The 27,223-nt window shown below is 36.7% G+C and overlaps 2 protein-coding genes across 3 annotated transcripts; both read right to left on the minus strand.

Moving 5' to 3' along the window:
• Positions 1 to 585: 585 nt before the first annotated feature.
• LOC114478202 (lysosomal-associated transmembrane protein 4B-like) lies at positions 586 to 14,036 on the minus strand. The gene is made up of 7 exons (XM_028471088.1): positions 13,785 to 14,036; positions 12,605 to 12,716; positions 7,368 to 7,441; positions 7,102 to 7,224; positions 6,922 to 7,020; positions 5,126 to 5,221; positions 586 to 1,486 (listed from the first exon to the last, which is right to left on the minus strand). The coding sequence occupies exons 1-7, from the start codon at positions 13,896 to 13,898 to the stop codon at positions 1,406 to 1,408; spliced, it is 699 nt and encodes a 232-aa protein (XP_028326889.1). The 5' UTR covers positions 13,899 to 14,036; the 3' UTR covers positions 586 to 1,405.
• A 3,559-nt stretch (positions 14,037 to 17,595) lies between these two features.
• On the minus strand, positions 17,596 to 26,341 carry mtdhb (metadherin b). Of its 2 annotated transcripts, XM_028471595.1 has the most exons (13): positions 25,704 to 26,341; positions 24,743 to 24,862; positions 23,516 to 23,597; positions 21,635 to 21,814; positions 21,487 to 21,537; positions 21,256 to 21,393; positions 21,056 to 21,139; positions 20,900 to 20,968; positions 20,684 to 20,817; positions 20,473 to 20,583; positions 19,508 to 19,612; positions 19,301 to 19,424; positions 17,596 to 18,478 (listed from the first exon to the last, which is right to left on the minus strand). In XM_028471595.1, exons 1-13 carry the CDS (start codon positions 26,031 to 26,033, stop codon positions 18,414 to 18,416), a joined length of 1,593 nt encoding a protein of 530 aa, XP_028327396.1. In that variant the 5' UTR covers positions 26,034 to 26,341; the 3' UTR covers positions 17,596 to 18,413. The 2 variants fall into 2 exon arrangements, with proteins under 2 accessions (XP_028327396.1, XP_028327397.1); XM_028471596.1 differs by lacking the exon at positions 20,900 to 20,968.
• Between the last annotated feature and the right edge of the window lie 882 nt (positions 26,342 to 27,223).

Genomic DNA, 27,223 nt, shown 5'->3' on the forward strand with positions numbered 1-27,223 from the left:
CACAGTGCCAACAAAAACCAGTCTCTACTCAAGGCCTCATAACAAAGCTCTGATAAGCAGCAGAGCTCTGTAGAAGCAGTCATTTTCCATCACTTCACACCCCCCTCCCCTTCATCATGCTATAAAATATAGTGCTTTACTCTTTCAGGGGTCAGCGAGTCACCCCTCCTGCAGAAGAGTCGTATTTATCCTTTGCTCTTTTCTTTATTAAATATGTTTTTTTCATACATTCCCATCTCAGTGTGGACTTCATCAATACAGAGCAACTGTTGTGGGTCAAAATCAGAGGACAGCGGAAATGTTGGCTTTACAAGGCTCTCACAGGAAACTTGGTTTGAAAAAATATTTGGAAATTTGTGTTAATTCTATCATGTTTATAACTAACGACTCCATAATTTTTTCCCCCTTACATTTCAATAATGTTGCTTAATCAGTCATTTCAGATATGAACATTTGCATGCTGTAAAATTCCAATTTATCTGATTTATTGCCCAGGAAACAAAATCCACTGAATTCCCATCCACATGAGCAAATAGTGAATGTAGACACACAGCACTGAACAAAAGAGTACCCCACATGAAAAAGTCAGAAAAGTTGGAAACTTTATTTGATGAAATAAACACCACATCTTTGTTTTCATACAGCCGTGTTGCTCAGGTTGAGCTTTTGTGTCCCTGTGGGACATGATGCATCCAGGCAGCCACTTTCCAACGGCTGCATCTGGTGGAACGGACTCGGGTGATGTTTACGCAGACAAGAAAACTTCTATTGGCTTGATTGTTTAAACACAACCAGGCTTCATATTCATTGAGCTTCACAAGCGATTCATTGAAAGGGAACCTCAAAGAGCAAACTAATGCCAGATCAGCAGCTCCTCTGGGCTGAATAGATAAACAGCACAACAATACAATTCTCTTCCAGTAGAAACAAAAACACACATTTACATTCAGGAATTTTAACATAAAGGTGTTAAATTCAATTTTTTTTTTTTTTTTTTTTACAATAGACAAATATCCAATTTGTATTTGTTGGATAAACTTCCATTATGATCACCTGAGAAAGTTAGGAATGAAGGCAATGCAACTCTGATGAAAGGACATTTTATCTCCACCTATTCCAACTGTGCAGAAGAAAATCACTACACACACACACACACAGACAGTACATTTACATACAGACAGAATAACAACAAGAATAAACAGAGTAAGGACAAAAACATCTATCACACGCTAATGCTTTCACATAGTCACCTGGACTCGTGCATTTAAATGCATTTCATTTCCGGCGTCCAACAACAAAAAGAGGACTGACAAACGAGTGGAATAATCACATTAAAGTATCACACTGTTCATCCACTGTCATCCATACATTAAAGGTCCAGCTATAGAAGTGTGCAAAGGTTTGTTTATGCCATTGCAGTGTAGTCGGGAGGCGGAGCCTGTTTAGGAGGCACACTGATGCTGTTGTCATAAGGAGGAAGCAGCACCTGCAGATAAAATACAAACATAAATCACACAATAGTTAATGTCCATTTTTTTCCTTTTCAACCATTTGAAATAAAGAGCAACATACACGTTTACCTTTTTACTTTCAATGAATGAGCATTTTTTGTTGTTGTTGGAAATATTAAAAAGGAAAAAAAGGATTCAATAGCGTGTGCTCATTATTCTTCCTTCATTGCGAGCATTCCACAACCCAGAAACCAGCAATAGGAACGGTTTTTGTTTTCTTTACAATAATACACGGAGGAGTCAACATGTCAGATACAAAGCTGTATGCGCATCGCGATCAATTCAACTGAACCTGCAGCTTTTCCAGTAAACAATTGATTCAGTTTTTACTGAAAAAAAAAAAAAAAAAGATTCTTTAATCTGACAAGCTGCACAAAAAAGAAATCAAAATTCATGTTCAAAGATCATTTCTTTAAACAAACATCCTCGTTCGGATCTTGCGTCGCTCTTTTGTGTTCAAATGATCAATAGAATAGAATAGAAGGCTTTTATTGTCATCATACACAATGTATAATGAAATAAGGGCAACTTTGGTGGTGCAAGAGTACAGGAATAAACAAAAAAAGAGTATATAAAAACAATAAGCTAGTAGAAATATGAGATAAAAATAACAAAATAATATAAATAAAATGTACAATAGGAGAGCATTATAGCAGCAATGGGAATAAATGACAATGGAACAGGATGACAAAGGACAAATGATCAAGCTTTGTCTCTATCCTACTGTCATTTTTTTTAACTTGTAAAATTCCCAATCAATAATCTTGTAAGGCTAAAAGCCTCTGAAATCCCATAATTTTGCATTTGTTACTCCTGCACGCTTTTGCAACCATTAACATGTTGTCTAATCAGAAACCTGGTACTTCATATCCACGCCCCCACCCAGTCACGTTATCTCTTAAATGCAACATGCTTTATAAGTTAAAGCACCTGTTAGTGTGGGAGTAAAAAGCTTTTTCTGCATTGAATTGGTCTCATGTGGAACCGATCAGTGCACCTATGACCTAACCCGTGTATAACCACAGTATCATCATTGAAGATGAAAAACAGACATTGCAGACCATGATCCTATCAGCGGGGAATAGAACCAGCTGGAATAGAAAAAGCAAAGCTGGATGGTTAGTGAGGTTTCTGCTTCTCTCTTTACAACTCAGGTGTTTTGAACATCAGGAGAACTGAAACATCTCATGTGGAGTAGATGTAGTTAGAGGGAGTGCGTGGGCTGACAATGACACTGTCTCACTGTTCATTCTAATGAGTTTGCCAGCATCAGGCCAATAACCATGTGACCTTTGTAAGAATAGATGTAAGGAAAGCCCATCTTACTGCTTCCTTTCTTCCTTCAATAGGATGGCTTTACAGCTCCCAGACAGACTAAAGCAGGCAGAACCAAAGGAGACTGGATGGTAAAAAACCTTTTTACATAAAATATATTTGATCATTTTTTAAAGTAAATATCAGATTCAAATGTCATAACGTTTTCCAGCTATAGATTAATTAATATTTACAGTTCACATTTTGTGAAAGCTTCTTCCTCTTTGCAGAACCTTCTACACTAGGGGTGTGAGGAGATTAAACTCGGCGAGATTTCTCGTTGCATTAAAAATCTGTCTTGCGAGATTTATTTTTGTGGTGAGCTATCCAAACTTTAATGTGTGACCTGTGGGGGCAGTAATGCACCTTTGCTACGTCTAGCCTGCCAGAACCTAAAGCAGGAGACGGAAAAGAAGAAGAGGAGGAGGAGTCCATTTTAGCTCTAGTTTCAATTTGTGCAAGAAGTAGTTTATTACCAGTTAAAGATAGGGTAGGCGATTTTCAAAAGCTAGCATGATTTTGAATGTAGCCTCCCCGACGGCTCTGCCTTTACCCCCCTCCCCTCTGTGCTCCGTCTCACTCACATGCAATAGAGGAGCTCAGCTCATCACTTGTATTGTATAGAAACTTTGTTGTCTCACAATTAACTTTACCATCATATATGTTAAAAATGTGACCAAAAACTTTTTTTTTTAACTCTGTCAGCGGTGACGCACTTTCACTTTTGTGAGCTCGTAAGATCTTAATTTCTATCAGAACATAGACAATTTCAACCAAAAACTTAAAAAGTGTATCTGGAGAAAATCGCCTACCCTAGCTTTAAAAGAACATGGCTGTGTAGTTATAGCATGTTATTAATGACATACTTGGTCAGGCTCTGTTTGCACTATTTGCACTGAGCAGAACTTTGATTTGGTTTTGCTCATAATATTGTTTGCACTTGAAAAAAAAAGAAAGAAAAACATATTCTTATTTATTTTATTTTAACTTTTATAAACTTTAGCTTTAATTTGTGGAAGAAGAAGTTTATTAAAAGCTCATGCTGACATCATGCATGTAAAGTTATAATTAAACATTTCAAAATGCATGTGCAAGTCAGTTAAATAAAAGTCTGTTGGTCCAGTCATAGATTTTGTCATTGTAGTTTTCTTAAAATATCGTCTCGTTCTCGTGAACCCATTATCTCGTGAGCTGAGTGTATCGTTACACCCCTATTCTACACTGCCTTTCCTCTTAAAATCCTTCTCGTGCGTTTGCTGTGCAGCCATTTTTCTCCTTAACAACGTCTCTAGCTTTAGCACTTGAGGTTGCTTCAGTTGATTGTATCCCCAGTGAGTTGTGTCTTTCACTTCAGAAAGTGTTAATGATTGCTTTGCAAATGCAGACCCTAATGAATAGTTGCTACGGTGAGTGGCATGTTTTTTTTTTTTCCACTATCGACAATGATCAAGCAATGCAACACATTCACAGGAACCAAAGTTATTCAATTTATTGCAATAAACACAAAAAGCTTCCCCAGTCACGTTTTAAGGTTACTTTACCTTTGCAGTGATTTTTCAGCACGCCACCATGACTTTGTGGATTACTACGAGCATTCTCATTGGTCAAAGTAGTTTCTATCTATTGAATCGCAATTCAAAGACGCAAAATTATTTTGATACAACATATTTTTGATTAAACCAATAAAGATAAGGTACTTAAAGAGTAACTAAACCCCTGCTTTCTCCTGACCTGCCACTAGAAGGGATATTAAAAAATGCCTTGATTATGGGCGTGGCTCCGGGAGGAGTTAAGACACGCCCAGTCTATACTATGAACAATCTATGCTATGCTAACTAGCTACTAATATACCTCTCTATTCACTCTTCTCTCAATCCAACCTACTCACCACAGATCATAGAGTACACAGGTGCTAGTTTTTATTAAAGGGGCGGGGCTAATAGTGCTTGTTTGTGACGCAAGATGGTCCCAAAACATCACATTCTCCTGTTCTCAGGCAATAGCAAAAATCAAATGTAATAGCTGGGTTTCAACCCATAGAGGGCAGTCACTCTGACATTTTACAACTAAATATGCAAAATTTAAATACTTTTACTAAAATGGACCAGGATCAATCAACAGCACTATTTCATACTCAAATAGATTTTGTTTTACAGTTTTGGGGTTTAGTTACTCTTTCACTTCCCCCCACAAAATGTATCGACGGATTTAGACAATTCACAGAAATGATCAAATTAATATAAAAAAGTCAAGAAAATTGTCATCCATGTGATTATAAACTGAGTTTATTAAGAACTTACGGTGGTGTCGTTGGTGCTGACATAAAGCAGGATTTCGGAGGAGCCTCGGCCGCTCACATATCTGTAGCAGTTCCACACACAACCGATCAGGTAGGCCTGGTAACAGAGCACAGCTTTGTTATGAGCAATGAATGGCAACTAACTGCACTAATGATCAAGTCTCATTGGCTTTTTAAGCTGCTACCACAGCTACATGATCTGAGTTTGACACGAACATGAAACTGTGAAGCTTCTTTACAGTAGTTCACGTCCCTGTGTTCATAATAGGGATGTAACGGTATAAAAATTTAGTGACCAAACTTATCACGATAATCAGTATACCGCTGCATTTTTAAAATGTCTTCAAAATGTTGAAAAAACACTGATAAATTGAAATAATTTCACCAAGATTTATATTTAAATAGATTTGTTATATATTAAAGTCTTAACAATAACAACCTGAACAAAACACTGCAAAGTTAACATTAAGTAAGTATAAAAAACTGTGCAAGATAAACATTAAATATAGTAAATAAAAAAAGACTATCAAAACAATAACCACAGTCAAAAAAAAGGATAAAAACTGTTCAAAATAAACATTAGATATAATTTAAAAAAATAAATAAATCTCAAAACTGCAACAATGCAATAATGATTAAAAAAAATTAAAAAAACTATCAAAAAAGTGCAGGTGTAATTTCACATTGAGTAAACCTGAATAAGTTTACTTAATGTTTATCAGTCTGGGAGACTGATAAAGTATCTCATGAGTTTTCCACACCTTGGTTATCGACCGCTACATCCCTGTGTTCATAGCTGGCTAAAGACTGATATACAGTATAAAGACGTTTCTGTGACTCTGTAAATGGCAAAAAGAAGATCCTGCTGTCCAACAGTAACAGTCTCCAAAGCAATGTGTGATGATGCCTACATTTACCTATTAAGCTGACCTTAACTGTTCTATCAACAAAGTTAAATCACTGATTAAAAGGATGAATAGTACGCAGTAATGATTCCTATGGAATTAATGCATTAATGATAAGGTGCAAAAATGCTTTAGAGCAGTAGTTCAAAAACATTTTCTGCTGTGCCACGCTTTGAAGAATGAAAAACTCTCATTACCCCCCCAGTGCGACAAAATTGGAAAAAATAAATAAATAATAAATAAATAATTTGGATTATTCTTCAACTTTCATAAAAAGAACATAATTTACAATCACAAATTTTAGAACAGTAATAAAGCTCTTAATTAATAAAGTGCACATTTTAAAAAACACATTTGCTTCTGTTTAACAAGGCTATTATTATTATTATTATTATTTGCACCCCCCAGTTTGGGATCCACTACTTTAGAGTAATATTTAAAAAGTCAAATAAAGAATATTAATACATCCAAACATTACAGCACAGGTCATACTGTGATTGTGTGTGACAGGATGTTTATGTGTACATTTAGACAAATGCAATTAATCAATAGACACTATCTTCATCTCATAATGTCGACAATAAACTGTGTTTCTGCTAGAGCACATATGTCAAACTCAAGGCCTGGGGGCCAAATCTGGCCCTTTGGAGCATCCATTGTGGCCCTCAGGAGAAAGTCAGATTTGTCAGTTATTTTTTGTTAATTTGTTGTTTTTTTGTTATCATTTACATGTGGATGTGCAAAATAGGCCACACTAATCTTGAAAATTCCCCATCTTACAACGTCTAAAATCTGAGGCCTACTTGAGAATAAACTGGTCCATAGTTGGCCCCTGAACTAAAGCTAGCAGCTTTATGAGCAACAACCAAAGATGGAAAAATGAAAGCTTTACCTTGAAGCTAAGAATACAGCTGATAAAGAGCAGCACGATAAAGACCAAACACACGCTGCTGAGCGCCGCCACATCCTCTTTGTAGGGGAAGTTCTCTGGCTGCAGAAGTCAGATAAACACACAGAGAAAAAGAGTTTAGCAGAGCAGCAACAGTTAGAAACTGTTCCTGTCTGTTCTCACCAGCTGCTGCAGGTAGTCCTCTATAGTGTTGGGATAAACCACAATGCTGACAGCCACCAGGGTGTTGAGGGCAAAGTCAAATATTTGGTAACAAAAAAATGGTATGATCCAGGCAGCACGCAGCTGGGGGTGAAAAAAAAGACCTATTTTACAAATGTAGGACATGATCACAGTGAACTTCTCCAAAAAACATAAAGAACAGGGATCTGAGCTTTAACTGGGTCAGGGTGGGATTATGATGCATGTCCATGATGAAACCGTCTTACCTTGTATGCACCATACGTTGCCATGCCACAAATCAAGATCATCAGCAGGGAGATGGCAGACGCAATGCACATGTCTGCAACAGTTAAAAGAAAAGATACTTTATAGACTTTATAACATCAATGTTTCCTGCTGTACAAACTGAGCAGCAGCATCTGTCCACCACACAGATACAGTAATTAACCCCTAATGAATATTAATATTAATCACTAAAGGATATCTAGCGCATGCACAGAACATTTAAGACACAAGAGGAATAAAAATTTACTTTATAAATCCAACAAGAGGTCAGATTATATGATGCTCCCTCATTATGTCATATATGACTCATTATGTAGGTATTTAGGGTTCAACTTAACTTATATACAAATCTAATAAACTTTTTTAATCAAAAGTGAAGGGCATCATCAGTAATGCTAAATATAATGATAAACCATTTTAATTGAATTACATATATTGAAATTTGAATACTTAGTTAACTAACTGATGTTTAGATCATCTTAAGGTCACTTCCTCGTGCAACTCTATCACAGCACTGTATGTGTTCCGAGGGCCACATGATCAATATTCATGTCAGCATTTAGACTAATGACCAATCAGATCTGAGCATTAATAAAGGGGGGAAAGGGTTTTTTCTTTTTTTATTTGTCTGTGGTTTTGTTTTTGTTTTTTGTCAGTTTTTAATCATTGTGTGTGTTTTTGTTATTTGTTGTGTTCTTGTTGGAATTCTGTATTTTGGGGTCATTTTCTGTTTTTTTGTTGTGGGTTTTTCTGCATTTCTCTCTCATTTTGTGCAATTATGTAAACAGTTTGTGTGTCTTTGGAGCTATTCTGCCATGTGTTTTTACAGTCATTTTGTTTGTTTAAGCAGTTGTTTTGTCTGTCTTTGTTGCCATTTTGTTTGCGTATTTTTTAGGCAACGTGCGGCCCCTGGGCCGCCAGTTGCCTATGTCTGATCTAAGATCTGTATGGAGGTCGGTTGCCAAAAGCCAAGAAGAAAATGCAAAGATTATGTTTGTTATTGGACTCAAACTGATGTTGATTTAAGTGAATGTAATTTAAAAAATAAAAAATGTAAAGGTTGTGCGCAAATTAGGTTTTGTTATTTGTTTTTGTTGTTTGGTTAGGCAAGACAATTATATTTTTAATATTAAAGGACAGAAACTAATGTAAGGCAGACAAAAACTTTTGCCTAAACCTGGACTAGAAATAACATAATTCATTGAGATCTGTAAACTCGTATCTTCGTATATCCGTCATGGGAACCAAGGAAAGCACGTAGCTGCATTATCATTATCAACCCACGCTAACATGATAAGTCATTGGAAAGTCTAGAATTTTCGAGATATAACCTAGTGGGAGTGATAGAGGAGCTGAAAAGGGGTGAAAAGAAACAGACTAATGTCCATTACAGAGAACAAACATGAATAGGTTCTTTTTGTTTTTTTGTTGTTGTTCTCTTTGAGCTGTTTGACGTCTGATCCCAGAAAAGCTCAGATTACAGAGATGGGTAAAAAAAACTCATGTGATCCCTGTAATACATCTGTTAAAGCTCAAAGCTCAGACAGGGAACTTCCTCAACAGGTTGACATTCTAGCTAAAGGATCCTATTGAATCTAAAGGAAAACAGGTCATTTACTAATTTGTAATCATTCATTTATCTAGAACAGTGTTTTACAACCTTTTTTGAGCCAAGGTACGTAAAAAAATTCCAATACACACCACCAACCAAAAATGTTAAAAAAATGAAACTTAGTTACTATAATAACAATATACAGTCATTCTTATTCAAGTGTTATGAATATGAATCAACTACACTGGGGCAAAAAAGTATTTAGTCAGCCACCAATTGTGCTAGTTCTCCCACTTAAAAAGAGGAGAGGCCTGTAATTTTCATCATAGGTATACCTCAACTATGAGAGACAAAACGAGAAAAAAAAAATCCAGAAAATCACATTGTTTTAATGAATTAATTGGTAAATCCCTCGATAAAATAAGTATTTGGTCACCTACAAACAAGCAAGGCTCCTCTGTCCTCCACTCGTTACCTGTATTAATGGCACCTGTTTTAACTCATTATCAGTATAAAAGACACCTGTCCACAACCTCAAACAGTCACACTCCAAACTCCACTATGGCCAAGACCAAAGAGCTGTTGAAGGACACCAGAAACAAAATAGTAGACCTGCACCAGGCTGGGAAGACTGACTCTGCAGTAGGTAAGCAGCTTGGTGTGAAAAAATCAACTGTGGGAGCAATTATTAGAAAATAGAAAACATACAAGATCACTGATAATCTCCCTTGATCTGGGGTTCCACGCAAGATCTCACCCCGTGGGGTCCAAATCATCACAAAAACGGTGAGCAAAAAGCCCAGAACCACATGGGGGGACCTAGTGAATGACCTGCAGAGAGCTGGGACCAAAGTAACAAAGGCTACCATCAGTAACGAAATGTTATGTCTTTAACTTCTGTTCCCTGAAGGAGAGGAACGAGGTACAACACATATAGTATGGGCCACGTAGGGGCGGGATATCCCATACTATATGTGTTGTACCGAGTGAATCGACCGAAAGGGAACACACTACACCGCCAGGGACTCAAATCCTGCAGTGCCAGATGTGTCCCCCTGTTTAAGCCAGTACATGTACGGGCCTGTCTGAAGTTTGCTAGAGAGCATTTGGATGATCCAGAAGAGGATTGGGTGAATGTCATATGGTCAGATTAAACCAAAATAGAACTTTTTGGTAAAAACTCAACTCCTCGTGTTTGGAGGAGAAAGAACACCATAGCTACTGTAAAGCATGAAGGTGGTAACATCATGCTTTGGGGCTGTTTCGCTGCAAAGGGACCAGGACGACTGATCCATGTAAAGGAAAGAATGAATGGGGCCATGCAATCCTACAATGTGATTTTCTGGATCTTTTTTTCTCATTTTGTCTCTCATAGTTGAGGTATACCTATGATGAAAATCACAGGCCTCTTATCTTTTTAAGTGGGAGAACTTGCACAATTGGTGGCTGACTAAATACTTTTTTGCCCCATTGTAAACACAAAAACATTATGGTCTTTCATATTTCTTCTTCCTAATAAAAAGTGCAATTACCAATATACAGTAGTTCTTATTAAAGTGTCTTAATACATATCCAACGAAAAACTTAAACATAAAAACATTTAATAAAGATGACTATAACTACAAATTAACTTTATTCTGTTAAATATTGATTTGTTTTATATAATGTATTGTTTTGTCATAATTTCATATTATATTCATATATCTATAAAATTATCACTATTATAAAATAATAATAATAAATTAGGATTTTTATTATAAATGTCTATAATTAAATTATGTTCTTTATTGTTAAATGTTAAGAATGTCAGATTTGATCCAAAGGCTGTTATTGAGGGATTCAATGTTCAAGAATGAAGCTAATCTAGTTTATCAACATGAACAATGAGAACTGAGTGGCAGTTGTGGGCCTTTCTGTTTAATCTTTAAAATGTGAATAATTTCCCCTAATCTAGAAATGTGGAAACAGCTCGTCCGTCCTAATCATAGAGTTTAACCCTGTGACACTGAGGTAAACATTGTCCTTTCTGATTGGAAGCTGCCTGTCAGGTGTGCTGTCAGACTGGTTCGTACAGCTGGTGTGTTATTAAAGAGGCTTTTTCTAGAATGGACACAGGGTTTGTCCATTTGATTTACACAGACGAGGTGTTTACTGAGTCTAGACTGAAGACAAAAGCCTTAGCACACAATAAATCCTTCTTTCAGTCTCAGCCTGAGAGGTTGAGTCATCAATCAGTGTGGGATGAATCCACATTTAGACCAGCAGCAGCATGGAACACTGGGTAGTTTCTAACTCATGGCCCAGATAGTGTGATTGTTTTCATCAAAAATCATGACATGGTAGGGCTGCACGATTATGATCAAAATGATCATCACAATTATTTTGATCAATATTGTAATCACGATTATAGTCACAATTATTTGATTCTGAATTATTTATCATGTTATAGAAAAATATGTATTTATTTTGCACTACAAAAAAAAACAATATATGTACAGCTTACAGTGCAAAAATTATACACCCCACAAAAAAAAGAAACTGCTGCTACTCACTATGCCAACTGCTGCTACTCGCTACGCTAACTGCTGCTACTCGCTATGCTAACTGCTGCTACTCGCTATGCTAACTGCTGCTACTCGCTATGCTAACTACTGATACTCGCTAGGCTAACTGCTGCTACTCACTATGCTAACTTCTGCTACTCACTATGCTAACTTCTGCTACTAGTCACGCAAACTGCTGCTAATCGTTATGCTAACTGCTGCTACTCGCTATGCTAACTGCTGCTACTCACTATTCTAACTTCTGCTACTAGTCACGCAAACTGCTGCTAATCGTTATGCTAACTGCTGCTACTCGCTATGCTAACCGCTGCTACTCATTATGCTAACTTCTGCTACTCGATACGCTAACAGCTGCTACTCGCTATGCTAACTACCGCTCTTTTCTGTGATTTCCATAGAAACAACCTTGGACTTATTTACCTCAGGCTTAGCTTCACTATTGGCTTAAAGCTATTTTAATCCAACTGCTTTTTTTTTTTTTTTTTTTTTGGCTCTAGTGGCCTTTATATGACAGTTGCTTGACAGGAAAGGGGTCAGAGAGAGCAGGGAATGACACGCAGGAAAGGGTCCCAGGCCGGGAATCGAACCTGGACCCGCTGCAGGTGAGGAACTATAGCCTCTGTACATGGGGCGGGCGCTCAACCCACTGAGCTAAACACCGCCCCATCCAACTGCTTTTTACCCATTTCCACAGTCTTCCAAGCTGACAAGACACAATTTAAAAAATCCCACTTTAGACGTAGCGTGGCCTGACTTCTCCCTCTCTTCCTACTTATTTCTATTTCACACAAAGAATGTAAAATGTACCGAGGGTTAATTGAATAAATACACTATTACTAAATGCAACTCATTGAAAACAATTACAGCTCACGTCAATCCACCAAATGACTTGAAGCTTCCGCTGACTAATGGTTGAGAAAGCGCCTGATACAAAGCCCACATTTTAAACGCCGACAATCAGGTTAATTTAATCGTGGCAACCAAAATCTTGATCACAATTAAAATGTGATTAATTGTGCAGCCCTATGACACAGTATTTCCACCTGCAAGGCTGGTGAAGGTATGTTAAATACTACGCACAGGTATTTTGTGAAGTACTTACTGGCGTCATCCATGACATCCAGGTCATTAGCCAATTCAGCGCTGGTCAGGTGGTACTGCTCAGGATCACTGAGCGCTGTGAGCAGGATGAGTAACACCACGGCATTGATGAGCTTAGACACAGAGGACATATGGACAGATAAGGAAAACAATATGGACACAGGCAGAGGAAAACATGGGACAGAAAGGAGTGAAATACTACCCTGTTCAGCTTTTAAAGGGTTTCAAAGCAGTGCTCGCTCTGTGTCACGTGTAATGTAACCTTTATGTGAGTCCTTGTTTAGGTTTGTTGGTCTGCGGCTCATTATGCAGATGACTCATACATCCAATCTGATTAGGATGAGTGTAATGGAAAATTCTGACACTGAAACCTGCCACCTGAGGAGGAAGGCTGATGATTTATTCATGGGTATAAGGAGAGAGGAGAGCTGCTTGGTTTAGGAGAACCAGTTAGCCTGGTGCTACGTGATAAACCACATGGATGCTATAGACACACTCATGGCATTTACAATTATACAATTATATATATTGGTTTGATTTGACATCATTACAGGCTCTCTTGAGTTAGATTTTATTTATATTTATATAAGTCCTTCACAGATTCAAATATGTATTTCTTTATTTATTTCAAGCAATTTAATATAAACAGAAAAAGCTTTAGTATTATGTGTCTTACATGTTTACATTCGTAGCCTACATCTATCATGGCTAATGACATGATATGTATGAACATAAATATTGTAGATAACAAATAAATACACTGCTGGAAAGGGAGTGGGATGAAGTAACACTTCTCATCTCCCATTCCCCCCATTTATCATTCAGTTTTCATAACATATGTTCATGACATTTTCAATTGTACATACATCATCAATTAACATTATACACATACACAAGGCTGATATACATTAAATTATTTGATGACAATAAATATGTTAGATTATCACTCTTTTTCAGCTCTATGTTTTGATAAAATACGCTATATTTTTGATAAAACAAAATCAAATAAAAAAATAAATAAACATTTAATATATATTTTTAAAAGATCCAAATTAAGTCAAATAATGCAGAATAATAATACATTTCTACAGGAAACCATATATTGATTTTATGTGAAGATAAAAACACACGCACACACATATATACACATACAAACACAACCAGGTGGTGCTACTGCTCACCATGTACCAGACCCCCAGGATGATGGTACCAGTGCGGACATGGCAGCACAGGCAGCAGCTGGTGGAGTACCAGCGGTCCCACGGTGACAGCATGTCCGTCTTCTCCTCCAGCATCAGTAGAACCAGTTTTCGGTGTTAGACAAACAAACGTTACAACCGTGCTGTTGACAGACAGTCCGTCACTGACCTGTTGTCCTCCTCTACTTATCACCGCGGGAGGCTTAACGCCCCACGCACGCTTCAGTGATACAAATCTACTTCCGGTTTCAGAATAAAACGCCCCCTCCATCCGTTTCTACGGAACTCAGAACACGAGTCAAAAACAAGTTACAAGGTACATGAGCAAACGTAGAAAGGACAGTTTCTAAATAATTGTCATCATAATTTTTTTAAAGGCCAGTTAAATATTTTTTTTAATATATGAGCCAAAAAGGGTTTGTTTTTTTTACTCAGTCTCTGAGTGAAATAAAAGCCAAAGTACTACAATATCAGTAAAACATAGCATTGGGCAATTTATCAAGATTCAATATCTATCAATATTTTGGCGATATAGAAAATTACAATATCGCCTATATCGATATATTTTTATGTTATACCTTATTTGAAACTAATACTAATCCTCCTGTGTCCGCACTTTATCACTGTTTGAAAAGTGTGTTTTTATACCGTTTTATTGTGTTTTTATGCTTTTATTTTTAAAGCCCTAAAGTCAAGCCTTGTGTGGAAAATGTTGTTGTGTATGTTTGAATGACAATAAACTATATCTATCTATATATCTATCTATCTATTATCTTGTATTAAAATACATGTTTTACGTGTTGTTGCTTTTGTTTCTTCTCAGAACAGCATGAAGTAAGATGGATTTCAGAGTGTGTCATAACACAGACCTTCCCCATAACAAGCTACACTACAGTCACTCACTCACACGTGCTGTCCCTTAGAGGAGAACAAGCCAAAAGTGGCACATATTGTGCAATTTGTTAATAAATTTGCCTGTGTGGCATTTTGCATCAGCAAATTTAACCCTGAATTGTATGTAAGACTTTATTGAGAAAAATATTGAGATTTATATCATATATCAACATTTTGAGAAAAAATATCAAGTTTAAGTGCATATCGTCCAGCACTAGTAAAACATAAATAAATTGATTTTATTTGTAGTTACAGCTTTAGACACTACAGTTAAGGGAATCTGCTAATACATATGAACTTACTGTATCTATAACAAATGTGAGAGTACACATGATAGTAAGGGTGTTTTGGTCTAATATTAATATCTAATATTAGACTGATATCGGCAAAAAATATTATTATTATACTTACTTGCATGTTAAATCACATATATAGTACTCTGACGCATAATATGTTTCTAGGGGATTTATCTGATTTATTTTTTAATACATTTTCTTCTGTTGTAGAATATTCTTGTGTTTAAGGTTAAAATGTATGTAACCCATTAGTTAACAATAAATGGGTCAGTTTATATCGTACGTACTGTTGCTGACTATTGTTCTCTGTTTGAGTAACATCATTTGATTAATCCTTTTCTAACGCTATAAAATAAGTAATAAAAATAGTATGATCAGTACTGATATTGAATTTATATCGGTCAATACTCAACCCTGCAATATCGGTATCATATTGGTAGTATCGGGACACCTCTACATGATAGGGTAAATAGAACACAAGATTATTTGATAATTACAGTATTTATTATAAACGGTCACTATAACACTATTTCTTTTCAAAGAAAAAGCTATGAAATCCATTATATAAATATATTTGTGGCACTGTATGGTTTCCATTTACCTGTTGGTTTTGAACATTAAAAAAAAAAATGGGGTGGGAACAGGAACATTTTGAAATGTAATCCAACTCAAAAATGTCTAATCTTTTATTGGTAATTATTGACATGCCTTTTCAAATATATATATATATAAATATATATATATACTGTATATATACACACAGTACTCAGCTTCTAATCAGACAGTGGTCATTGCTGACACTTTGACCAACTGAGAGGGAATCACAGATGGAAAAACACCAGAGCATGTGACACAGTGACAGACACATCCAATCCTATGATGTAACCATGCAGACATTTCCAGAAACATGTAAATCAGGGATTATAATTTCAGGACATAATCTCAAAATTCAGTCTTTGACAAAACCTATAGGAAAGTATTTAACTGAACCAAAACCCAGATCATTCATCATGAATTGTGTCAGTGACAAGCTTCTCATGTCCTTTTAGTATGTCACTATACAACTTATTATTTTGAAGATCTTAAATAAGAGCAAAGTAAGAATTTTTTATGTTTTTTTTTCCTCAAAGGTCTTAGCGCGTTTTATGAACAAACAAAGTTCTGTTCGTTCTTTAAGCCAGGATTACATCTCAACAGGAAATCAGAGTTGCACGCTGGTTTTCACTGAAACCTGGGTCTTAGTGTAGTCTACAACCTTTAGACACATTACCAACATCATATTGAGGTTTACAGACAACACTGCAGGCCTACCACTTTAATTTATTCTTCAGAAATACTAACATTTTACCATTTCACTTAAGATAATAACGAAGAGTGACAAAGGAGTTACAAAAGGAAGGAAATACTTAAAATTTGAGGTATCCCGATCCAATATCGGATATCGGTCCGATATTAGCCTGAAAACGAATATCGGATTCAAATTTACGGATTCTCCGATTTTAATTTTTTTCCCCAATTCCTTTTTTATTATATTTATTCAATTGTAGAATACTGTAGATATTATGTTGAAGGTTAAAATGTATGTAACCAATTGTTTAATAACAAATGGGTCAGTTTTTCTCATATCTACTGTTGTTGACTATTGTTCTCTGTTTGAGTAACATCACTTGATCACGTATTTTTTTAAAACTCCACACTATAAAATAAGTATTTTTTTATTAAAGAAAAAAAAAAAAAATATATATATATATATATGTTTGATGCTGATATCGGATCAATATCGGTATCGGCCAATACGCAAGGCTGCAATATCGGTATCATATCGGAAATTAAAAAGTTGTATCGCGACATCCCTACTTAAAATTTTAAAAAGCAACACTCTACTTCTCTTAATTTATGCAATTGTTTTGTAATCAAATGACCATTTCTGAAACATTTCATAGAAAATCCACACAACCTAACAACTTTTAACTAATTGTAAAATATATTAACATCTTAGTAAGTACATATAACAACTATGTAAGATTTTACATTGGACACCAGATGAAAACTAGCCTATTTTGGTTAACTTTGGCTCATTTACAGCACGTCTGTTTATTAATGTGCATTGTCCCTTTTAAATAATCAATAAAACAAAAATCCCAATCCAAATATGCAGCATCTTTACCAAAATCCTATCTGCAGTACTTGAACACATTTCAGCAGTATTTAGCCATGACTGACTTCATCTGTCAACTTTGAGTATGTATTGTAGCATGTGCATCAGATTTTAGATGGTGCTTCATGAGGGGTTACCACCACATGAACCACCAAGATTAATAACCTTCTCCACCTCTGCCTTTGATGAACAGATGATTCAGCATACTGTTTACATTCTTTCTTTACACTGTATGTACGGTACATAAACTTATATTTTCCTCTATATACCACCATACTGGCATTGCAGAAAGCAAAATTAAATTAAAATAAAAATAAAACTCAGGAAAACGTGTTTCTGCCGTGGATTTGAAACTTGAATAAAGCATAAATGCCGCTCACCAAATGACCAAAGACAATATATTTTCTGAATCACTATTGCTCATGTAATGGAAACAAAACAGTGGACATGTAGAAAACCTGGCCTTTAATTAGTCTTTTTTTTTAATTTTTTTTTTTACATATGGCTTTAGCTTTTCTTTTATTACAAACAGGTTTTACAAAAGGATCTGAGGACCTTTAAATCAACCACAGGCAAAAAAACAAACCAGCGAAGAAGACAGTGAAACTGTGAAAGTATATCTACGGTCACACAGTTATAAAACAGCTGGGAGCCAGGTGCGTTTGAAACACTGCACATTAACAGCAGACGAGGGCAAACCAGATGGGCGGAGTCAAACAAAGTGTTCGAGGTCACATTAAATAGTGGAGAAATAATTTCCTTTCTCTACGTCTGCTTAGACTTAACCGTCATGAAGTTGTGAAAAGAAACATTTGATCATTCTGCTCTTCTCACCTAAACTGATCATTATCATCATCAGAGGAAAATTGTAAAAAGAAAACTGCATTTGAATATGCGATGCTGCAAAATGACAGTTTTGCTCCTGTGAATTAGAAACCACCAACACACGAATTATCTGCAATTTCTACAAGTCTAATCACTAAAGAACGGCTCCTTCAACCAGTTACTGGATGCAGTGGGATTAGAAGACGGAGTATCAAATACAAACTTCATCAATTTAAAACACAGTCATTTAAATTGCACTGCTTTAGGTACCAACAGCCTGCTAATAAACAGTCAATGTGCAGGAAAGTGGGTTATTTTCCTAACACATTTTAAGGGTTCAGTCCATTAAGGGGATCTTTGATCAAAGTTCTCGTCACATAAGATGTTGCATAACGGGATATGGAGTCTTTTGCATACATTGAACTTTCTGGAGTGAACTCATGTTTCTCTCCTTGCCTTCTTTTTCTTTGCTGGTTTGGGAGCCTGGATGTCCTCTGGTTTTTCTGTGAAGACACAAACAGGCTGACATCAGTTTACCAGCCTTAATCTGTCATGTTTGTAGCTGCTCTAATGTAAACTTAAAACACGCGTTTTTGTTTATTAAAATTAAAAAAACAGCACTTAATAAAGATAATTCAAAAGAAGTGGAAACCAAACAGTGGTTTTGTTTTTTTGTTTAAAATTAACACACGAAAAACAACCACGACTTCTCAGGTTCTACCTTTGTAGCAGGTGCATCAATAAGAAAGGTTCCGCCCTTTTTCGAGTGCAAAAAAAAAATTAACTGCATTTTTTGTGCGTTATTTTTTTGTATATAAATAACTGCAATTAAAGCGTTAAAGTCCCAGCCCTAGTTTTTAACACAAGTTTGGGCTTTGAATTTTTTTCACTATAATTGAAAAGCAAAGATTTTAAAATATTGAATATACCAAAACATTTGATGGGATTTGGTTTCTTCAGTATAAACCAAAAATTTTAAAATCTTCCCAAAAAAACACCTTTATAATAATGAATCTCAATAGTTTTCTCAACAGGTTTAGTCCCATCATTGATTGCACAAATTATGGCTGAAAGTTGTTATTTAACTGGCTTTTACATAGGTAATAATCTATATTGTAGCATCTATTATTTTAGTATTTAAGTATAATATTGATCTTTTATTTACTGTATTTACCACGACTTTCTATTGCTTCCCTCTACTAAGGAACTGCAGCAAAAGAATGACGAGTAGAACTAATCTAAATGTGTTTCATCTCAACTCTTGACTTAAACATATCTGATCACATTCTTTACATATTGTTGGCCTGGAGAAATAAAACACCTACGCTGTGTTGGAGCAGCATTGACGGTCTGTTTGGCAGTCGACTCGTCATTAGTCGACTTCTGTGGCACTTGTGTGACTGGAGGTTTTTGGGATTTGTTTTCCTTCACTGGTCGCTCTGCTCTCATCTGTCGACAAAATACAGAGTTACCTTCGACTTTCTTTGGAAAAATGGGATAAACTAAGAAGGAAGACAGTACAAATGAATGACCTCGACAGCAGCTGGTTTGATGGGCTGGACGGCTGCAGTATTCCCCTGAACAGGCGGAGGCTTCTTTACTGGGGCTGGTGGTGGCGTCGGCTCCTTCTCATCGACCTTCACAGACAGACAACACTGTCACCAGCCAGTTTACTGATTATTACAATCAGAAGCTCTTTAAGAACGTGGTCACTCTTCAGAGTAAACTAAAAAAAAATGTCTTGAGTAATTGCAAGTGAGAACGCTGTATGCTAAAAAATGCGTCAAACAATGGATAAAGGCTTTATCCTTTAGGTGTGTTGCCTCCTACCCACTAGGGGGTGTAAGAGAAACTCTCCTGGACCCTGAGTGGTCTAAACTGAGAGGACACATCGCCTGTTGGTGGTTTTGGACTCATCTTTTCTCATCCACAGAGACTTATTTCTGGGCCACCATCAATAAGCAATGATGCTGCTAATAGCAGAAAATACACACCAACTTTAAAGGTTGAGTCCGCAATCCTGTTCAGAAACTCTTTGTTACACTGGGTGAAATTTAAGAGTAATCAATACATTATGTTCAGAATAAAGAAACGACAATCAGAGCTCTGGAGCAGCTGGGATCCTGTAAAAACTCTGACCAATCCCTGCCATTCAGTCCTAATGGACAAAACCAATCAAATGCCTTCATGTCTTATCCTGGCTACGCCCACCTCTGTCCATTCCTTCACCTGCATGCACACTCATCACGTGACACAGTTCCCAGAAATATCAAGCACAAATAAGGATCTGAATTTCCTAAAAAGTGATGCAGAGGTTTCTGTCTCTTCTGTTGGACAAATCACTATTTGTTTTCCTTCTTGGTCTTGAGGATTTGTTTGATTTCAGATATACCTTTAAGGTTGTGGGGGCGTGGCTATGGACGAATCCCTGGTGTAACATAAGGGAGGGGGTGGAGCTTAGAAGTTTTGCAAGCTTTAATGTGAGCAGTGATTTTACCTGAGCAGCTGCTCCCTCTTCTGCAGTCTTCTTCTTCTTCTTTTTCTTCTTCTTGGTTTTTGCTGTTCCATCTGCAGAAGCCTCTCCCTTACCATTCTCATCTTCATTATCCTACAAAGCCAGAAAACCAATGACTGAAGGTAAAAATCATCTAAGAAAAAATTGTCTGTTTTTGGTGTAAGAAGGTTTGTAATATTCCTAAAATATGTACATCAGCTCCGATCAGCGGCTCCACCTTGGTCGGCTGTTCCTGAGGGGGAGGGGCCTTGGGGGTTGGTTCTTCATAGTTACCCCAGGCTTCTGAAGGAGCGTTCCAGTCTGAGCCGGGGTCCGCTGAACCACCATCTGAGAAACACGGGGAAGCATTAAAACCCGATGGAAGGATTCAGTGAGTAAGAAAAGACAGACAAGTAGAGAAACGACTAACTGAGTCCAGACCACTCATCATCCACACGGGGCTGACTGAGCCAGGGCAGGCTGCTCACAGGCTGGGGCTCTACAAACACAAACAGCTTTACTATGCTAATGCTAGCGCTAAAAATGGGACAATACACACATCAAAGTACTGAACATGAATAATGACCTGTTGTACCAAGTGCCAGTCCACTTAGGGACACCATGTTGAGTTCAGTTCCAGGCATCCCACGTTCAATCACGGTCCATGAATCTGAAAAACACATTTTTAAAAACTCAGTCTCATTTTAGAAACTGATAAATTTGACCACTGATGCAACTAACTTTTGTGGTTCATTAATTTAACAAAAAAAAAAAAAAAAAAACTACCATCAATCCCTGATGCCCACATGGACTGTGGGTCTCTACTTGTGGTCCACGGGCCTGTCTTAGGACCACTCATCTGAGCTGAGGGCTTTACTGCAATGTCGGTAACGGCAGCAGCAACATCTGCAATCTCACTGTTAACTGACAACAAAAGAAAAGCAGACAACACCCTAGTTTATACAGAATGTCAACGCAACCCTAGTTGAAATGCTACAACGAATAATAAACATTTACTTTGAGGGACGACAGCTTCCATCTTCTCCGCTTTCATTTTGGTGGACTCTCCTTAGGATAGAGGATTAGAAAACAATGTCTATAAATACTTAAGGACATGGAGAATAAGGTGTGTGATTAACAAGCATACAACTTTTGACTGAGTCACCTTTTTCTTTTTTCTTTTTCTGTCCTGCAGGTGCAGGGGGGGCAAGAGGCTGGGGCTGCTCTGATGGAACATTCACAGGGCTGTTCCCCCCCCCAGGACTCCCTGAACCGTCACTGGAACCCTTGTCTTTCTTGCGTTGCTCACGTTTCTCCTTGTGGCTGACCTTGGTTTCCCATGTGCCTGAGAAAGGCCCAGGGTTATTACCAAAATACCTCAAGGACTGAATGGGTGATTAGTGGAAACATGTGGTATGATTAGAAAGGATGAAGAGGTAGTAAAACAGGCTGCCATTGGAAAATACTTTATGTTGAATACAGATTCCCAGACTAGTTCAACTCTACAGGTATATTCTGCTGATCTTATCTAATGCTATAAAGTGACAAATGTCTACCTAGTGCAGGGGTCTGCAACCTGCGGCTCTGGAGCCTCATGTGGCTCTTTGAGTCCTTTGCCATGGCTCCATATAGCTTTAAAAAAATACTGAAATAAAGAGTTATTTTCTTACAGAGGCTATGAATGATTAATGACGAATAAAATCATGATATAAAAATTTGTTAACTTAAAAATAAATCACGTTGTGCACCTTCCTACTTCATCTCCTGCAACATCTACAGACCATCAACTTTCCTGCACCTGTGGTAAACCTTAAGTTTTAAATCCCTGGTAAGATAATTAAACCAACAAAAACACTATTCTGGAAGAAAACAGAGATTTTAATTGTGTGGGAACAGATTCTTTTAACTACCAATGTGCCGGTTAAATATGCATGCTTTATGTGTGGCAAGAAATTAACAATTAGCATGTGTTAACCACATGATCATGCATTAATACATTAAATACATTAACATAAAAAATGTTATTTATATAAATTGTGTTCATGTAAACTGAAATGCGTAAAAATTTGAAGATGCAAGACACGGTTTTGTTATTTTTTTGTCAATTCATTTTATTTTATTTTAAGCTGCTTTTAAGTTTCCATTTACTTGATCAATATAAATCAAATCAAATTAAATAAAACATTATTCTATATAATTTTAACTGTATAGAATTTAATACACTGTATTGTATACATTGAGGTGGTATTTTTCCGGCTCCAGGAGGACTTTATTCGGGGTGAGATGAGGTTAAATGGCTCCTTTGAGAGTAAAGGTTGCAGACCCCTGACCTAGTGTATAAGAGTAACATTGTTTTGTTGGTAATTTTTATTTATAAACATTTAAATTAAGTTTTTGTATTTGGCAATTAAAAATTGAAAATTGCCAAATACAATGTAATCATTGGAGTTGTTATTTTTCTTCCGCAACTTGCTTGGTCCTGGAACTCTTCCTCGGCTATTAATGCAGCACTAATGACGCATATGTCATCTCATAGGGGCAATGCCAAGGATGTGCAGTCGACCTTTTTAGAGCCAAAATGTCAAGGTCAAACACCAAAATTTTCCATATCTCTACAAATGTTTATCGTACAAGTTTGATGCTTACATTTATGAGAATCTCATGTCAAGTGGAGTAGTTTTATTTAATTGGACCAAAGCCGTACAACCTAACAGTAAAAAGATCGGTATGGGTCAAAGTTCATGACATCACCAAAAAAAAAAAAAAAAACTAAAATACTTTTTTCCCTATAACTTGGCCACAAATTGAGATACAGTGCTCAGACTGGTACCATTGAACAACATTTCCTTTCAATGTGACCTACGCTCAAGGTCATGGTCAGTCTTCTGTTTTTCCTGCATTATTACTTTCAATTTAATTACAAAAAAAAAAACAACAACATAAAGGAACATTACTCAACAATGAATTACACACAATAAGATGTCTTTCACATGACGATTTTCAATTGCCAAATACAAATTTGCAAACAGGCCTTGCCTAGTTTTACCTTCTTCTGGTTCTTTGCCATGAGTAGTCACAGTTTTAGTTGGTTTCACAGGCTGTTTGGCCTTCTTTTTAGACTTCTTTAACTAGAGAGGAGAGATAAGTGAGGGTTAGAACATTCATGCAGGAAGGTTACAAGACACAAACATGTGATATTACCAACAACAGCGATAACCGGGCAATGAAGAAGACAGTGTGTATCCTCTCGAAAATATTATTGGATGTTAAGTGGGACACTTTGCCCTTGGTCTTTGGTGGTGGTGGTGAGTGGGGAGGGGGCAGAAACAGTATAAATAAACTGATATAAAGTGTAAAAAAAGGGGGCAAGCATCACTATCTACCATGGCTTAATACTAAAACATAACTGGAAGGTTTGAAGGCAGTTTTCACTAATCTCATTCACTCACTGATCCCATTAGATGAACCAGGTGATGATGTTCTTTTAAGGAAGTCTGGTCAATGTGATCAACGTAACAACCTTTGCTCCTTTTAATCACTACTGTAATGTCTCCTCTCTGAGTCTTCCTAACTAGTAACAAACTCCAACAACTCTGAATAAATTCTGTTGTAATCTACAAAGGAAGTAAAACATGTTCTCTGAAAAACAAATGACAACATGATATTTTTATTTACTTTTTAAACACTTCTATTTCTTTTCCCGTTTTCTAACAATGTATTGTGTACCCTGACAACTCATATTTTGTATCTATAGCAATTTCTAATTCATAATTTACATTAGCCTACGTTTAATACTGCTCTTTAAATGTTTTATTTTGTTCATACTCAAATTCAATGTTGTATGTTTTTGTATAAAGCAGAATCAGTAGGGTCTTTGCATCAACAATGCAATGTTGGTCAAAATAGTATTATGCAATAAAACTTCTAGTTTTTAATTATTATTCAAAAAGACAGATTAGCCATGACTAGCGTTTCAAGGGGTGGAATATTTCTGGCAAATTTCCAGAGCTTGGGAATTTTAGGAAAATTTGAAAATATGATACCCTAGCGATGACGATTAATATTTTTTGTTAGATACTGATATTTTATATATTATAATATTGTCATAAGAATACTTAATGTTGCCTGAGTGGGGTTGTGGGTATACATTATTTCTTTCTGCTGAAGAAATTAATTTGAAAATCAATGGAGGTCTAGTTGGTTATTAACACCCTGTGGGGTAATTGGTCTAAACCCCTCTTATCTAAGGATAAGTATCATGTTCTCAAGTTACCTCTGCAGCTTTATCTGCCTTCGATTCTGTCAGAAGTTGTTGGTGTTGTGCAACAAATTCCTCGTGCACAATGGCTTCCTCCTGTAGTTCAGAGACTGCTTTCCCATTTGGCTGGACTTTCTAGAATAGACAAACACATGTTCAAAAAAGGGCTGCAGCCTTCACTCAGAGCATTGATTTACCAACTATCTAAAAATGGATCAGCTCAGGTCACAGAGCAACTTGACGCAACCTAGGTCAGAGAGGGAACTCCACGTGTCACAAACAATTTCAGTTTCACTTTTTAGATTTAAAGTGAATGTTTAGAAAACAAACTTGATAACATACCTCAATTCAAGTGAATTGTATTTCATACATTTTTTGATTATTTATCTTATAATATTATGAAACATGAGCTATCACGAATGCGCAAACCTCTTCCAAGCACCAAATATCATGTTATCTGGATCAATGATCCGGATCATTCACACTTTAAAGGAAGCTTGGAAGAAATGTATATTCCCTTTAATAACGATACAGTAGGTCCTAATGTATGGGTATCCCCATTGAGGAACCAACCTGAGATAAAACTGACTCAAATTTCATCAAGATTGATCAATTATGAAGTGAGATATGAGTTTTTTAAATTTCGTCAACGATGAGAAATAGGGATTTTTTTAAAAAAAAAATTTTTTAAACTGATTCAGAATCAGTATATTGAGATTCCCCTCAAAAATCAATGGAATCTTCCATAAAGTAAGGTCTATCTGTCATAATTATTCATTAAATCAGTGCCAACTTTCTAACTTTTGTTTCTTTTCGTATACATGTTAGTTTCTGTGTTCTTTCTAATTCGTATGGGTTGAACTACATCCTCTGAGTGGCCGGAATTCGCCCGCAAACTACATGTTTGACACGGCCTACCGTAGCATAGGCCTAGCAGCTAGCTTACAAGCTAACAGTGAATTGAACATTTACGTGCCTTTTCCGACCTCTTCTTCTTTTTCTTGGGTTCCTCTGCTTTCACAGGCCTACCGGCGAGCCGCGTACACTCCTCAGCGGTGTTCTCGGAGCTCAGGGCGGGCCTCCTCCTGGTGAGAGCCCGGCAGAGAGAGGCCCACAGGGCCACCATCAGCAGCAGCCCGGTGCCCGCTACTGTCAGGATCAGCCATGGCGGAATGAGCTCAGGATCCAGCCCCACGTCCACACCGAGCTCGGAGCGCAGCCACCCCAGGCCACTGGACAACAGTTGGGTCAGGCGGTCCGAGAGCAGCCTGGCCTGCTGGGAGGCCTCGTCCTGCCACCGCTCCATTTGTATTGTCTCCAACGGACCGATTAATCACGCTTTGCTAACCGCGCTAGCATGCAGAGCTAGCTAAAAATAACGGAACGGCTTCGACATGGTGAAAGACAAAACTCTCGCCCACCAGCATCATCCGTTACAGCAGACAGGAAGTTAGCGGCCAGCGGGTGTATATGCTACAGTAACGACTAGAGGAAGTAACTAGTAATCAGTAATCTGGTTGATATCATGGTAATGTTTGACAGTTAGCTGCCCTGTGACCGACGCGAAGCATCCAGTCGAGGTGTGCGGATCGACCGCAGAATATCGATACTAAGTCTTCATCAGGATCGAATGATACATGTATAAAAACATCGATCCAATTGTTTCATTTTCTTCGGTTTCAGTAATGAGGCGACCTGACAGACAGTGACTCAGCATAATTTACATTATTTGAGACAGCCTGAAACCTTAATTCATTAATATGGAGGTAGAGTTGTCTTTATTATTCAACCAAAAAAAAACATTCAATCAAAGAAAAAAAGTGCTCAAATGGCATTATTTGGCTCTCAAATATTTTTTATTTTTTTTACATTTTAACACTTTTTTTCTTTGAAAATGTTTATTTTTGATTGAAGTAAACTATTTTTTAATTGAAAAGTTTTTAATTTATTTTTTGATTGAATAATAAAGACACAAATCTACCTCCATACATTTATCCCATTAAATTATCTTTATTTAAGATAAGACCATCCTTTATTCATCCCACAAAGGAGAAATGTACATATACTGTAGCAAACAAGTGTACAGTGCAAACAAAAGGATAGGAAGGATATATAAAGTTCTGGTAATATAATAAGTGTGTGTAAATAGAAAATAATACAGATGTATGGAATGTGTACTGATAATAACAGAGGTTTTATACAAACAAATACTTAATATTTACTGACATGGAAACAAATAAATATACTGAATATAATATGGCTATGATAGATTGATTGTAATTATCCTTTTGTATTAACTATGAAAGAAATGCTGAATGATTTCATATACAGTATCTCACAAAAGTGAGTACACTCCTCCCATTTTTGCAAATATTTAATGATGCCTTTTCATGGGACAACACTGAATAAATTACCCTTTGATACAATGTAAATTAGTCAATGTACAGCTTGTATAACAGTGTAAATTTACTGTACCCTCACAAGAACTCAACGCAC

Source organism: Gouania willdenowi, chromosome 16 (assembly GCF_900634775.1).
Source record: "Gouania willdenowi chromosome 16, fGouWil2.1, whole genome shotgun sequence".
Taxonomy (NCBI): Eukaryota; Metazoa; Chordata; class Actinopteri; order Blenniiformes; family Gobiesocidae; genus Gouania; species Gouania willdenowi.

Coding starts and splice junctions, on each gene's coding strand:
- LOC114478202 (XM_028471088.1), bottom strand. CDS start 13,898: ATGCTGGAGGAGAAGACGGACATGCTGTCACCGTGGGACCGCTGGTAC. Junction 12,717..13,784: donor TCCTGGGGGTCTGGTACATG/GTGAGCAGTAGC, acceptor TCTGTGTCTAAG/CTCATCAATGCCGTGGTGTT. Junction 1,487..5,125: donor TCAGCACCAACGACACCACC/GTAAGTTCTTAA, acceptor TTTTATCTGCAG/GTGCTGCTTCCTCCTTATGA.
- mtdhb (XM_028471595.1), bottom strand. CDS start 26,033: ATGGAGCGGTGGCAGGACGAGGCCTCCCAGCAGGCCAGGCTGCTCTCG. Junction 21,538..21,634: donor GAAAAAGAAAAAAGAAAAAG/GTGACTCAGTCA, acceptor CTCTATCCTAAG/GAGAGTCCACCAAAATGAAA. Junction 19,425..19,507: donor TCAAACCAGCTGCTGTCGAG/GTCATTCATTTG, acceptor TTTTGTCGACAG/ATGAGAGCAGAGCGACCAGT.